This window comes from Melospiza melodia, chromosome 13 (genome assembly GCF_035770615.1).
Source record: "Melospiza melodia melodia isolate bMelMel2 chromosome 13, bMelMel2.pri, whole genome shotgun sequence".
NCBI classification, from domain to species: Eukaryota; Metazoa; Chordata; class Aves; order Passeriformes; family Passerellidae; genus Melospiza; species Melospiza melodia.
Window position 1 is genome coordinate 13,829,200 of NC_086206.1, and position 14,503 is coordinate 13,843,702.

The 14,503-nt window shown below is 38.4% G+C and overlaps 1 protein-coding gene across 1 annotated transcript; it reads right to left on the minus strand.

Moving 5' to 3' along the window:
• Nucleotides 1-1,657, minus strand: LOC134424051 (leukotriene B4 receptor 1-like). Its single transcript, XM_063167554.1, has one exon. The coding sequence runs from the start codon at nucleotides 1,452-1,454 to the stop codon at nucleotides 444-446; it is 1,011 nt and encodes a 336-aa protein (XP_063023624.1). The 5' UTR covers nucleotides 1,455-1,657; the 3' UTR covers nucleotides 1-443.
• Between the last annotated feature and the right edge of the window lie 12,846 nt (nucleotides 1,658-14,503).

Sequence of the window (14,503 nt, forward strand, 5' to 3'; positions counted from 1 at the left end):
TTCTTAAAACTTTAGATTGTATAAGGATTTTTGAACATGTAAAAATTTTTTTCTGCAGAAAAACCTTAGTTTCATTAGTTTCAAGCTTTCAAAGTCTCTCTTTTTCACATGCAGTTCTTTTCTGTTTTCTGCACACAGACTTTCTAGAAATCAGAAATAATTTTAATGGAAAGAAACAATGCTGTATTCCTCACAATTTTAGCTTTTAGCCACCTTGTTGATGTTCTCAGCAACAGTGAAATAGTGCCCATTTCATGATGTGAATAATAATTTATGAACTGAACAATGTTGTTCATGCCAATTCTTATAAAACACACAAGAAAAAAACCCAAAAGGCTTTTCTTTCTTTACAGCTTTCCCTGGACTGCTCAGTAAATGAAACTGAGAGAATGAGGAGAAAGGACTGCTGAAGAAATGACAGAGATTATTCACTGAGTTCCTTGTTAGAGATTTTCTGTGCCTACCAAAGTATCTTCATGTTTGGCTACAACCAGATTTCTTTTCTTGTCTTCCTCTGTTACAGTCTGACTGATCTGTTCAAACAGCTTTGACATCTTGGCAAACCTCAGGTGGTTCTGAAACCTTCGTGCAGCAAAAGCATAAAGCAGAGGGTTAATACAGCTACTGATGAATACAAGTGCTCCAGAGATGTATGCTCCTTTGTCTACAATTTCTTCCAGTGCCAAAGACATCTCCTCATTTGAGAGCTCTATTTCAACAGAAATGACATCCAGGATGTTAAAGATGTGGTGAGGGAACCAGCACAGAATGAAAGCCACCACGACGCTGGCAATGAGACGTTCCGATCGCTGCTTGGATTGGTAAGTCATTCTGCTTATTCTTCTTGCAACACACACATAACAAGTGCAAATAATTAAGAAAGGGATTACAAAACCTGCAAGGGTCTCCAGAAGAAGATAGGACACTTTCTGTCTATTAGAAGAGTAGTTGCGACACGTGCACAGAAGCCGACCGTCCATTTCTTCTGTCTCTTGAAATGGAATGACAGAAATGCCAAAGGCAACAGACAGGAACCAAATGAGGAACACAATTAAAGAAATTTTTTCTTTTCTTCTGTAGGTTTGAATTGTGAAAGGGTAAAACACAGCCAGTAGCCGCTCCAAGCTGAGTGCTGTAATCATAAATATACTAGCATACATGCTGCAGTAAATAATGAAAACCAGCACTTTGCAGAAGATGATTCCAAAAACCCATGAGTCAACAAAAGAGTAAATCCAGATTGGTAAAGTGATCAGTACAAGGACATCAGCAATGGCCAGGTTCAAGATCAGCAGGACTGAAAGAGATATTTTCTTAATTTTTGTACAAACAGTCCAGATGACAATGCAGTTCCCAGGAGTGCCAATTATAAATGACAAGGCCAGTATTATGCAGACTACTGACCTCACAATATTCCATGCTGAGTTCCCACTGCTTTCCTCAGCTTGACTCATTCTGGAAATTCTTCTGTTCTTGGTTGCTCTGTGCTCTGCTTTTATTCTGTAGGTGTTGGTGAACTAGTTGAAAGTTCTCCTCCAACTGATGTTCTGAAGGCTAATGCAGACTATGAGCTCACATCCTCATGTTTACTCTTACTGACATCTGACCACATATGGCAGATGGCCACATATGGCAGTTCCTGTTGTTTAGGAGGATGGGTATTTTTGCATACAAAGCAAAAGCAAAAATACAATGCAGGACCTGACTTTGCTGTTAGTTATACATCCATTGTGCTTCAGCAAATTTTACAGCATGTTGGTGGTCTTTCTAAAGTGTCCCTATTTAAAGAAATGTGCTACTGTTTTGATGTTACTGATCTAATCAACAGCTGTGAGGAGAAAGAAACCCTTTTTATGCTATTCTATTCTTGCTCCTATGAACAACTTGGCACTTTATTTTATAAAAACAAAAACCAGAGGAGTGGCAGGTCAACTACAAATGGGCATTATATGTTTGGCAAGAATTTTAAAGCATAAAAATTGTGCTTACTACCTTCATGTCATCTTTTTTAATTCAGCAGAAAACAGTCAATCATATTTATAAATACCCTGGCATAAAGGAAATCAACTGTTTGTACTGTACTGGTACAACAAAGTGGGTAGGAGTTGTATTTCTAATTCTCTGGGAAATTGCAGTTCTTTACCAAACAATAACCCTCAGAGTATTCTGTCTGGATGTAGACTTATAGGAGGAAGTGCTCCATGCCAGAGAGAAAAGATATGACTACATTATTGTCCTGCTGTGCCAGCAATGGGCTATGACGTTTATGATTTTTCCTAGGAAACTTGGTAGTCAATGTAGTACTCAAATCCTAAATGAATCATAAGTTCTTCAGAGCCTGGCCAAAGAGTATGAAACTATTTTGTTATCCTGATTTCAAAACATTTTCTGAAGTTAATTTCTAAAATGTTAAAGGAGGAACTAGAACAGCAGAGCCAACAGAAATATTCAAGAAGTGGAACTGGATGGGTATTTACCACTAAAAAAAGTTCACTGAAACAAAGGAGTTATTTATAAATTTCTTAAATTTAAGAATGTGATGCAGATTATTTCCCTAATTTTACAAACCTGGCAAATGTAGTGCACAGTATTAAGTTTAAAAGTATTTTTCACCATGGAAAAAGGATTGTAACATCAGCACCCCCAAAGCAGCTTAGCTGGTTTTGCTCTTGTAAGAGTATAATGAGATCAAAAGCAAATCCAGAATAACCCCACTGAAGTCAAGTATTATATCTTCAAAATACTATTTGTGTAATACAGATTTTAATTGGGATTTAATCTGATACATGATTCCAGTTCCTTTCATTTTTAACCACATTTAATGAATATCAGGTAGAGGAAAAAAGAAGGAAGCTGTTTGTATTGAAGGGAATTTCTGAAAACCACATCTGAAAACTAACTAATGGGAGGAAGTGCTGGGCAGGATCTCTTCTTCCAATGAAATCACCTTTACACACATTTTTTTTTCCCAGAAATATCTTCATAGACTGTTTTAGTTTATTGCCAGTGGCATATCTAGATTGAATTAAGTTGCAGATTTTTATTGGAAAAAGACTATCAAGCAGAGATGTCCAGTACCTCTTGTCACCCAGTGCTTCAGGGACTGGCAGGTTCTTTAAGTAAAGTCAATCTAGATTATGATTGTTGTGTCATACACTGATTATCAAGACTTTGACCTGAATTGCAGAGGGCTCAGGTGACTAAAAGCCTACATAACCAAAGACTTTAGATAATAAAGAAAGCTACACTGATCACTAGAAACTGCTTAACTGAAAGGTGGGATAATTGCTAAAATTCCTGTGTAGCAGTAAGATACACAAACTGCTAGAAATTGTAGATAACAATAAGGTATGCTCTTAAGTAAATTTTTATGTCATAATAAGTGCTCTAAGTGTAGCTACAATCTTGTGGCCAGCCCTCAATCTACCAAGGATCCCTAAAAGGACTTGTATGTTCTGTACCATTGTGTGACAGTCTGTAGGATTTTTTGTATAACTTTATTTTTGGTGGAAAAGAGCAGTTGTCTGAACAACCACTGGTATAAGTATAGTTCTAATCCAGTAGTGTATGGATGTGGTTGAACTTCTGAAGCACCTGGCCTTACATTTTCCAGAAACACCTTTCTCCACTTGAGGTGAAGTTTGCTTGCTAAATGGCCTCAGCCTCTGGCTGTGTCTTTCATTTAAGCTAGAAAACAAATGAGTCTCTCAATTGCAGCCACAGTCTGGAATTTCTGTTTCAGAAAAATCCCAGAGAAGTTTTGGACTGCTAAGATTTCCTTGAGTAAGACTCTGAAGCTAGGCTGTTAGACTAAATATCTCAGACATTAGAGTTAACATTAGCTCAGGAGCATGTTCCTGAACAGCTCTATGTGACTCCTCCTGAACAGCTCTATGTGACTCCTGGATCACTAAGAAAACTTCACACTGTAAACTGTCTTTAATATTCTCTAAGAGTGTCCATTATTTATCAAATTTAAATTAGTAGAACACAAACTTTATAGGCAATTTAGCAAATATTTTCATTAACAAATATGGGGAAGAGTAATAACTTACAGATGACAATAGCACAGTCAATAACTGCTAAAAACAACAGTGGCTAAACAATTCAATATCTTACTCACCCTATTGGCCACATGTGGGTGGGCTTTAAAGTATGAATGCATTTGGACTTCGAATCACAGAAGCTCTGGTCCACTTCATCACAGCAGTGAAATTAAGCTGCATCTGTATGTTTAAAAAACACAGTTTAAGTTTTTTGTGTACATGCATATTATAAGTAGTGCAATAAGTCAGTCATCAATCCAGGAAACTCTCTGTAGATGGGCAAATAACTTCTGAAACCTTTCCAAGCTCAAAAAGTCCATGCTACTGCTATGAAACAATTAAAATAGAATTTGCTTTGCCTTAAATATCAGGTGTGTGTTTCTCTCATCCTTCAAATTATTTATTTCACTCTGAATGAATGCATGAGCTTCCCTCTGGTGGATGTTCTGTAATTTACACTACCACTGAGCATTTTCAAACAGCCATGTTTGCATCCCTGCATGTAAATTGTAATTGATATTTCTGCCTCTTGCAAATTTATTCTGAGAAACAGAGTTTCTCTTCAAAATGCTGAGAGACTTTGGGCTAAAAGTCTCTGCTCAAAGCATGAGCATCATCCTTCCATGCCGTAAGAGACTCCCCTGTAAGGACTTACAGAGTAGCCAATACATGGCAAATAGCAAATCCACAATGTGGAACTTGTATTCAGAACTCTACCAAGAAGATTTTGAAAATCAGAAGGATCCCCTGGATGTTTGTCTAGTAAGTGATTGCAGAATAATGATTTTCAAGTATCATGGATCTACTGAGATGCTGCAAATTGATGTTATAACCTCATTTATTTTTAATGTGAAAAAGAAGTAATTAGCCTGAACCTCTCAGTTCTTCAGCCACTGCATCAAGGTATTTGCAGGATTTGTACAAATGTTTTGTAACAAACTCAAGTCCATGTGCTACTGAGGGCAGTGTGAAAGTGCCACCTTGATCAGAGAACTATGGGCTACTTCACAGCTGATCTAATTATTGTTTTCTTGATTACAGGAGGGGCTCCTATGTAAGAGGGATTTCAGGGGAATGTGCTCTGCTCTGCAATTACTGCAAAGGGAAGTGCAGTGTAGGAAAAGATAAAAAGCAGATATTTCTATGGTCTTGCAGTGTTTGTGGCAGCAGCCCATGGGGCAGCAAGTACAAATAAGAACACTCCCAGGGCTGCTTCATCAGAGAGTAAATAACTTAAGGAAGAACTTGGGATCCGTTCCAGAATGTAATAAAAGGTGTGTACTTTGCCCTATAAAGTTTGAAATATTCTGTGCTGTGTGTATTGTTGTTAATCAGTATCCTAACATTATTAAAAATTTGTATGAGAAAAGGTTTCCTGTTTGTTCTGTTCAGTTTTTTGGCTGGCTAGAGATATGGCTGGCTAGAGAAAAGATTTCCTGCTTGTTATGTTCACGGAAAACTGCTTTAGGATTTGTGACAGGGAAGAGCTTCCAAGGCACCTGTTGTGTGTGCACCAGACATGCTTACATATTGGCACCTCTCTTGCCCTAACAGACTGATCACTGACAATCAGAACATGTTTCCATGGTGAAAACCACAGAGAAATATTTTCCTTGTACAGACATACCAGGTGCATTAGATTAGAGGTGTTAATTAAGATAGTGGAGAACTGTATTCATACTTCTGACTACAGGCAGGAATATGAATAACAATTAAGCAGAGATTATGGAAAAACTTATAGACACCTTTTCTTGACATTATGAATGTATACAGTTTTAGTGCCCTCTTACAGTACAAGCTTTTGAACAGTAAATGTATAAATTTGTTACAATTAAAGGCAAGGCTGGCCCATTCTGAATCAGCTACTACTAAGTAGCTACTTGTACACAAACTGTTGCTATCCAAAATCCTTAGGGGTATAAGCATATCTGGCACCGTGGTTGCTACTGAGAAAATCAAATGCAGTTTATATGCTCTTCCTTTTGAGAAATAACTTACAGATGGCAAATACTGCTTGGATGATTTGCTGCCAAACAGGATTTGAATTTTTTTTTAATTGTTTAGCCAAACCTATTGGCATTTCCGACTTGTTTACTGGGATTGCATGTAAATATTATTTTGCTATATGATCGATGTCTCTTTTTGTTATTCAGCAGTGATAAAAGAAAGTATTCAGCAGAGCATGTGTTAGTGAAGGACCTGTGATTATAAACCCTGCAGTGCCTGAGCAGCAGCACCGGCCGTTCTGCCCGCACGCACGGGCTGTCCGTGCACTTCTGCCTTTGCAACACAGGGCGGCACTGGGGAGCCGTCCCTCGGTGTTTGGCCGGGCCTGCAGGCCCGCAGGTGCTGCCTCTCTCTGCACTGCGTGCTCGGCGTTCAAGGCCACGGCTCTCCACCACACTGATTCTTTTGTAACTAAAACGTCAATAAACTCACGGGGGAACATCACATTGTCTTTTTTTTGTCTTGTACATCACATTATTTTCTAAATATTCATCTTTCTAGCTCTCTCAGTTCTGTTTTGATACATGTCCATTTCTGTTTTAACTGATCTAGTAAGGACAACTCCCTTTGCGACAAGAAAAAACATTATTTTAATAAATAAATTTTATTTTCTATGTCTCTGAAGGAACAAAGTTTGGAAAGTTTGGTAATTATATTAACATTTGCTCCTTCAGTGTAGCTTCCATTTGTGTGTTCTCTTTGAAAAGCAAGTCAAATTGTCATCTCTTGGGTTGTGAAACAACCCTGTCCAGCAGATTTGAGCACCTTTAAAGACTTATTTAATTCCTTTATTACACATGACTTAATCTTGCTCCCAGTGTGACATGAAGTTTTGATTTTGTGGCCTTGTGTCAGGAGGCTGGTTAATTGTGTTGCAATTAGCAGACTGCACTGATTTTATGGGGAATACAAAGCTTTTTCTTCTGCTCTGTAGCAGCCACCACGTGTGTGTAAGGAATGCCTGTGTGCTCAGTCACTCAGTAATTAGCATACCTGACATTCTGTTCTGCATAGCAGAGAAACCAGCACCCTGTGCCAAGCTGCGCTTCAAAATGGTCTTGTCCAAGCATTCTTGATCTGAAACAAAAAGTAGTCAGGATTCATTCTGAGATGCTACACAGAGCCACACTAACAACTATTTAGTAAACACACACATAATATACTGTATGGAAAAAGTGCAAGATATGCAAGCTTCAGGCACAGATAATGTTTTATCATTCTGAGCTGTTGTTTCTGTAGAATTTCTCTACAATATTAGAAATGACTGTGAGTAATGATAACTTCTCCAATAAATGAAGTGTTTTCACTGGCAGAAAGTGGCAGCACCATTTTCTTAGTTAAAACGTATATCTATTTATGAAATGTAATAGAATGTACAGCTAATAGCCTCTAAAATAATCTGATGTCTTACTTTTCCTATATTTGACTCTCGAGCCTAATAATATGACCTGGTTTTAGGCAGACTTATTTTCTCTGTTCCTGTGTTGAGTCAGATCAAAAAGTACTTTTAGCCTGGTATCTTGTCTCTGGTAGCAGCCACAAGCAGGTGTTTAGAGAAGAATGTAAGAACAAGCCATGTGTGTCTGTACTTGTCCTACACATCCTCTGGCATTCAATCAACCACAGCTGAGGAGTTTCTTGGATCAGAGATGATTTCTGTGTGTTTAATAAAGCTTTGTGGACATTTATTCTGTAGGCTTCCTATCCTTGAACTCCAGTGAACTTGTAGCACTGCAGCTTTGATCCATGCTGTGTGAAGAGCCATCTCCTTTTGTTTCTTTGCTGCTCTTCTGTTGGCTCCAGCTGGCTCCCCACAGTTCATCTGTTGGAAAAGCAGTGAACAGCACACCTGTGTTCATGCTTTCCACAGTCCTGCCTTGATTCAAGCCTGCATCTGTCAGTCAGTGCTTGGCTGCAGACTGAAGAATTCTTACATACATGAATATACCTACAGACCTTCTTATACCCAGTAAAGAATTTCTCCCATGCTTTTTATCATCTCTTCATTCTTCTCACTGTCTCTTCATTCAGGTCTTTTATGTTTTGTTCAGACAGAGGAACAGACTAGCTCTGAAATTCAATAGTTCAATTAAACCACAGTGTGCTGATGAGGGAAAATGAAAGAAATCAAGACATTCAGAGGTCAAAGTTCCCTCATCTCCAGTCTGTTTGTCTCACCCTGCTGCAGTGTAACAGGGCTGGCCATACTGCACCCAAACATGTCCTTTTTTTTTTTTTTTTTTTTGTCTAATTGGGGATTAGTTTAGTTTACATTCAAAGCATAAAAATAATAATTAGCTTTTGTCTTTCTCAATGCCAGTCTGTGCTCTAAGATTTAGAAGACTTTGTTCCAAAGGTCACTGTGTCATTCTTCCTTCATTTACTCCAGATGCTTCACAATCATAGAAATCCTCATGTGATACAATGACCTTGTAATCCTTAAACCACAGGTTATCCCCTGACTGGTAGAGTTTTGTAGCTCTGCTGTGTGTCCTATTCTGTGTTTAAACCACTAGAAGTCAAGTATAATCTAAAATTGCCATTATTTGGTGCTGTATGAAAGGCAGCTTTAATTGCACCTGTTACCTTTTCCTAGGTAGCTTTGTGTCTTGTTATGTCTGGCTGTGTGGGAAGCATTTAATCCTCTGTGATATTGAATGGTATCTCTTTAACACCTCCTCTTTTCTGACACAGCAAAAGTGTGACTTCTCTTTCTCTCATGATTGTGGTTTTCCTGTCTTTTGAGTTTGTGACTGGGATCTGTTAGTGAGTGAAAAACAGACAACATAATACAGAAAATATGGCTAAGGCTCTTGGTAGACACTGCTGATGAAAACACAGACCCAGTCACGAACTTTATCCATGTTCTAGTCCTCTGATTGAGGTTTTGAACACTGTCAGGTTCCAATTACAATTTATAGATTATACATCTCTTATTTTATAAGAGATTTGCTAGGTTGTTGTCATCATGTAATACTAACTTCTATAGAAGTTTATACAGATATCAAGAAGACAACTGTAATGGATATAAAAGCAGATGTTACCCACACATTTATAAAGAACTCATATTTTAAACATTATTAGTCTTTCTGTGTTATCTGAGAACAAGCATCTTGTGTAAACACTAGAGAAAAACATCAGTACTGTCTAGCAGATTCCCAAAATGAGGAAATATCCAATAAAACAGAGTAAGAGAGCAGCTGTGAGAGAACTGCTCTCTGCAGCTAATCAATGCATCTTTGCAGCACACAAACACAGCAGAACTGTTTTCACATGTCAGAATGAGGTCCAAGTAGAAGAGCTGAAATTGCCTCATAATGGTATAACATTTTACAGGAACACTCATGTATTTCTTGTTTCAGCAGAAAATTTGTTTTCATGTCACATGATAGCAGTACTCATTTTTTACTGCTTCTTTGGCTTGTAATCTGAGCAGCTTCACATCCAGCTGCCAAGCACTGATAGCCAAATTAATTTCACCATACCATGAAGAAACTTTTATGAGTGTTAGTCTATTGTCAGTGTAGCATGGCAACAATATTTACAACATCTCAAGCTGTCTTTAGCATACTAATTAAAAAAAAATAATTTTCCAATAAATCCATCTTCTCAAACTACAATGCCCAGATCCAGATAGCCTTTGGCAAGCTTCCTCTTTCTAATATGTCCACAAGTGTCTCTAAATTGTCATTATGCAGGTTAAAACATGACAGGTCAGTTCACTGCTACCTGTTTAAAATGTACTTTATTCAGTGCTGTTACCAGGAATATGTTAAAGGAAATTGTGGAATTTTATTAGAATTTTCACTTTATATTCACTTATCTGCCCAACAGAATGATCAAAATAATTGTCCTGATCCAAATTTGATCATAGATATGATTTGAACATGAGGATTAAAATAATGACCTTCACTAGTCCCTTCCAACCTTAATTTCCCTGTAACTGTATTGTTGCACTGACATGTTTGACAGAGCCTCACACGATGCTTCTCATGATGCTGCTGATTCAGGCATTTCCCCATGATTAACTGTTCCCAGCTGCCTGTGTCCCTCAGTCCAGAAGGGAACTCTGTCCTTACAGGAATCATCAAGCAACACTTTTCAGCTTAATCTGTCCAAAGGATGGGACAGAAAGTGCCTGTGCATTCGTAGCCTATCTATGCCTTACTTTAGAACATGGTACCAGCCAAACAGCAGATCAGGCATTTCTTTTTGCAGTCAGTGGCAGTTAAAACTCAGATCTCAACAACTAGTTTTGTTAATTTTGTTTGTTTTAAATGTTAATCAAGAAACTTTGGTAAAATGTGGGTCTGTCCTATTCAGTTAAGTGTAGTCAGTTTTCCTGTTCATATCTAGTTTTTAATGGGGTACTCTGGATTTAAAGGATAGAAAATAAACATTTTGTCTACAGAGACATTACATCTTCATATCTAAGATGACATTTGCTTCACAGATGCATCAGTTAGTGAGATTGTATAAGCATTTCAGAGCCAGAGACATAACTGAAGAAAAAATCTTTACATATCCTTTAAACTCAGGTGAACTCTCATTTTTAATGCACCAGTGAAAGAGGAACTCTCAGATTTGTTTCTTACAGGCTGAAGGGAAGTCTCTCAACATATGTGATCAGGGTCAGATGGTTTTCCATCCCTCAGTGTTGGGAAAATTCAGCCCTGAAAATGAGTGAGTGAAACCTTGTGAAGACTAGACAAAGACCAACATCCCCTTTGATACAACACTAAATTACTGACAGCAGTTTCAGTTCTTCTGGACACACTTGTGTTTCCAGAGATGGATTCACTTTTGTCACTAATCTGTTGGATTCAGTAGCAGGAGTGTTGTGTCTCTTCAGAAGTACTCTGAGCTAGCAGATTTCCTCAGGCCTGCATTTCCCTGTGACTCCCCTGACACTGTGTCCAGCTGTTTGGGATACCAAACAGGTGTGACACTGGATGAAACACTGAAATGCTTATTAAGCAGTGGCCTCTTGCCTTTTCAGTACATGTGGACTAGAATCCTGAAATGCTGCCGCTTGACTTGTGTCACTGTGCCCTCTCTAACCACACTCAGTCTTGAAAGACTTGTTAAGCCTTCCAGTAACAGCACACCAAATTCTGCTTTTCTTCCAAATTTCTTCTTCACAGAAAAAAGTACCTTGTCTGCAGATTAAACCACTTTGTCAGCTTTCTATCTCAGAGGGCCCAAGTTTCTCTGCAGAGCAAAAGGTGTCAGGTTCTACCACTCCCGCAATGTGCTGGGAAGTTGTTGTACTTTGTGGGAACTTGTGCAAGACACAAACTGTGCCTGAGGGTTCAACCTATTCAGTTTTCATCACAACATGAATTATATTTTCAACACTTTTCCCCATATATTCATCCTACACAAAATTGTATCTCCCCATTTCATCTTCCCATGCCGCCTCTTATTTTTAAATTATTTTTTCACTTCCATATATTGCTTAACTCCAGTTTCAAAATTCTTCAGTGGTCCAACCCAGAACCCATCTCTGAGTAAATCTTGAGTAAAAGTCCCACTAGTTAAGTTTGAGCATTCTTGCTCAAAATTTCTCACTCCCAGATTCTAACAAAATTCTCTCTGAGCAGGAATTCTGAAATTCCAAGTATTAGTAATTAAATCCTCACGATTTACTATGAAGCTTTATTACATCAATGGTTTACAAGGACAAATTGATTTGCTTTAGCTAAACATGAGCCAAAGGAGTAACATGATCTCTATTGTATGGATTAAAGGTTTGAAGATAGGAGATATGACAGTGACTGTTACTCTGTTAATTGTGGTTACCCCACGTTGGCTCTGAGTTTGTGGGTTGATGGTTATGTAAGCCTGCATTTTCAGTACTCCCACTATTCAAGTGCTCTCTTCCCTTTTTTTCCAGTCTCTGTTTGACACTGTGACCAAATTTAGCCTGAAAGACAATGAGGAACACAGGTTTTGTTTACTGTCCTAATGCTACTGAGCAGCAGCATGGGGAACAATATGGAAGTGGATGTGAAGCACTGAGGAGAAGTGAAAGGAAGAATTGTCTTTGCAGCCCTGGTTCAAATGCAAGTCAAGTTGTGTCCTGGGACTGTGCTACTGCACTGGGCTGCAAGGACAGAGGAAATTTGTCACAACACTTTTGGTTGTCTTCACATCTCTCTTTGAAAGTAGCTGTCTTCTACTTGTGTGTGTAAGTCAGCACAATTGTGTTTGAGGGTATTTGAGCCAATGCAAACACCACTTCAATGGCAAGGATCACAGGCAAACAGAGAATTCTGTTCAATCAAATAAAAGACATTTAAGCAAACAGTAGATTTCTGAAAAGGATTGTTTCTCTTAAACAACCAGTGTGCAAACTCAAATTCAATTCATGGTCTCTGTCAAGAGTGCAAGCCCTCAAAATGTCTTAAACAAAGATAATGCTACTGACACTGTAGTTTCTGGCATTTAATATGGTTTATTTCTATGATGTGGGTTTTTTGGAAGAAGTAAAGAATATTTTCTTAGAAGATGGATTATGCACATGAAAAAAATTCTACAGTGATAGCAAACTGGCTTCTGAAGTATGAATAATGATTTTTTTCACTTCATACATAAATGAAAAGGATGTAGTCCTCCTTTTATCAGTAGTTTAACTGTAACAATTTCATTTTCCATTTCTAGCCAACTTTGGATATCAAACATGTGAAGGAAGCAGTATATAAAATGTATTTTATAAAATAATGAGTTGGCTGGCATTTTACTGGCAGTTCAGATGTAGAGTTGGTTCTGTTATTTTTTGAATCTGCCTTGGATGATGACTGGTAGATTTCTGTGTGGCTACACACGCTCATGTTCCCAAACTGCTGTTAATCTACAAATCCCTGTTGCTAAGTCATTCTCTGTGGAGAAAGAGCTGGATTGCTCTTCTAACAAAGCAGCCCTTGGAAATAGTTACACTGACTCAATTAATAGCAGGGTATCATCAGCTGGAAAGCAATGCTGTGTGTCCAGGTTCCTGGGTTTGTTGGTGTGAGTGACAATAGGACCAGGCACTCAGTGTGAAAACAGAAATTTGCTGTGCATATTTAAACCTTACAAAAGCAAAGAGCTTAATGCACTTTGTGTTTAAATGCAAATGCTCTGATCTCACAAAAGGAGACAATAAAAGAAATAACTAACAAATGCTACTTGATTTATCAGCTGAAAGACTGCTATTTAAAGAGCCTGGGCTTGCAGGAATAGTTACTATGGTTTTAGAAGCCTTTTCCTGGGATAGAATTAGATGGAGAGTATTTCAGTGAAATGTGAGGAGGTTCCCAGCTGTCAAAAGAGCACAGGGATTTGTAAAGGAAATATTAAGACTAGTTTGAAGACATCCTGAGTAGAATCAATGAAGAAATGGTTAGAGAAGTGATACATATGTGATAATCACTAGGAGCACTTGTAAATGCTGACAAATGCAAAATGTACCTGGAGCCCAAAAGGTCTGTGCCCTTAGAGGCCCACAGCCAGGCACAGAAAATCTGCCCCAAGATGATGCTCTGAGGCCACCCAAGGGAACCCACAAGATGTGGAGGGCTTGACAGGTGCCATTCCTTGAACCTTGTGTCATAACACAAGTGATCCCAGCCAGGCTATTGGGACATGTGCCTTTTGGGCCTTTTGAGTATGAGAGAAAACTGAATTCAGACACAGTCATTCTTTTAAATAGTGTTTTAGCCTCCCATAAGGTGTTTTGCCGTATTTTGTAACTTTTAATTCGTACACGAGGTTCCCTGTTGCAATCACTTTTAGTCAGTCACACTTGCACACCCTGCAGTTTGCCTCAGTAGGAGGTAATTTCATGTCAACCCTTGCATGGTGACTAAGCACCTGTCTTTGGGTTTGTTGGATGTAAACACACAAGGTGTGGCTCCTGCCTAGAAAAAGGCAAGTCTAGATTTATATTTAGCCTTACCTTCCTTGAATATTTGTTTTTTAATTTTCTTATTTAAGGAGGAAGATGTATCCTTCTGCTTCCATGTTAATGCCAAGACAATGCAGTGTTTTAAAACTCCTCTCAGTAGGCTGTGTATCTGATTTACCAGATTCTGCCTTCACATACAAATATCTGACATGTCTCTCTCCAGGAATTACAGAAGTTGCTGAATACTGAATTTAGTGAGGCCAGAAATTCTACTTCTACTTGTCTTTCCCTTACACCTTCACTTGTGATATTGTTCATGCTCATGTATTAATCATTCAAGGTAGGAATATTTCTGAAAAGTATTAGACCCACTGGCGGATGTAGGAAGCTGTGAAGTAGACAGTGCAGTGCTCCTGTTGCAAAATAACCTTGTCAGAAATAGCTCTATCCTGAGCATGAATTGCTTGTCAGAAATAGCTTTATCCTGAGCATGAATTGCTAACATCTGGCTTAGAAAGTGTATTTCCACAGCAGGAGCAGATATATGACTGAATCAAGAAAA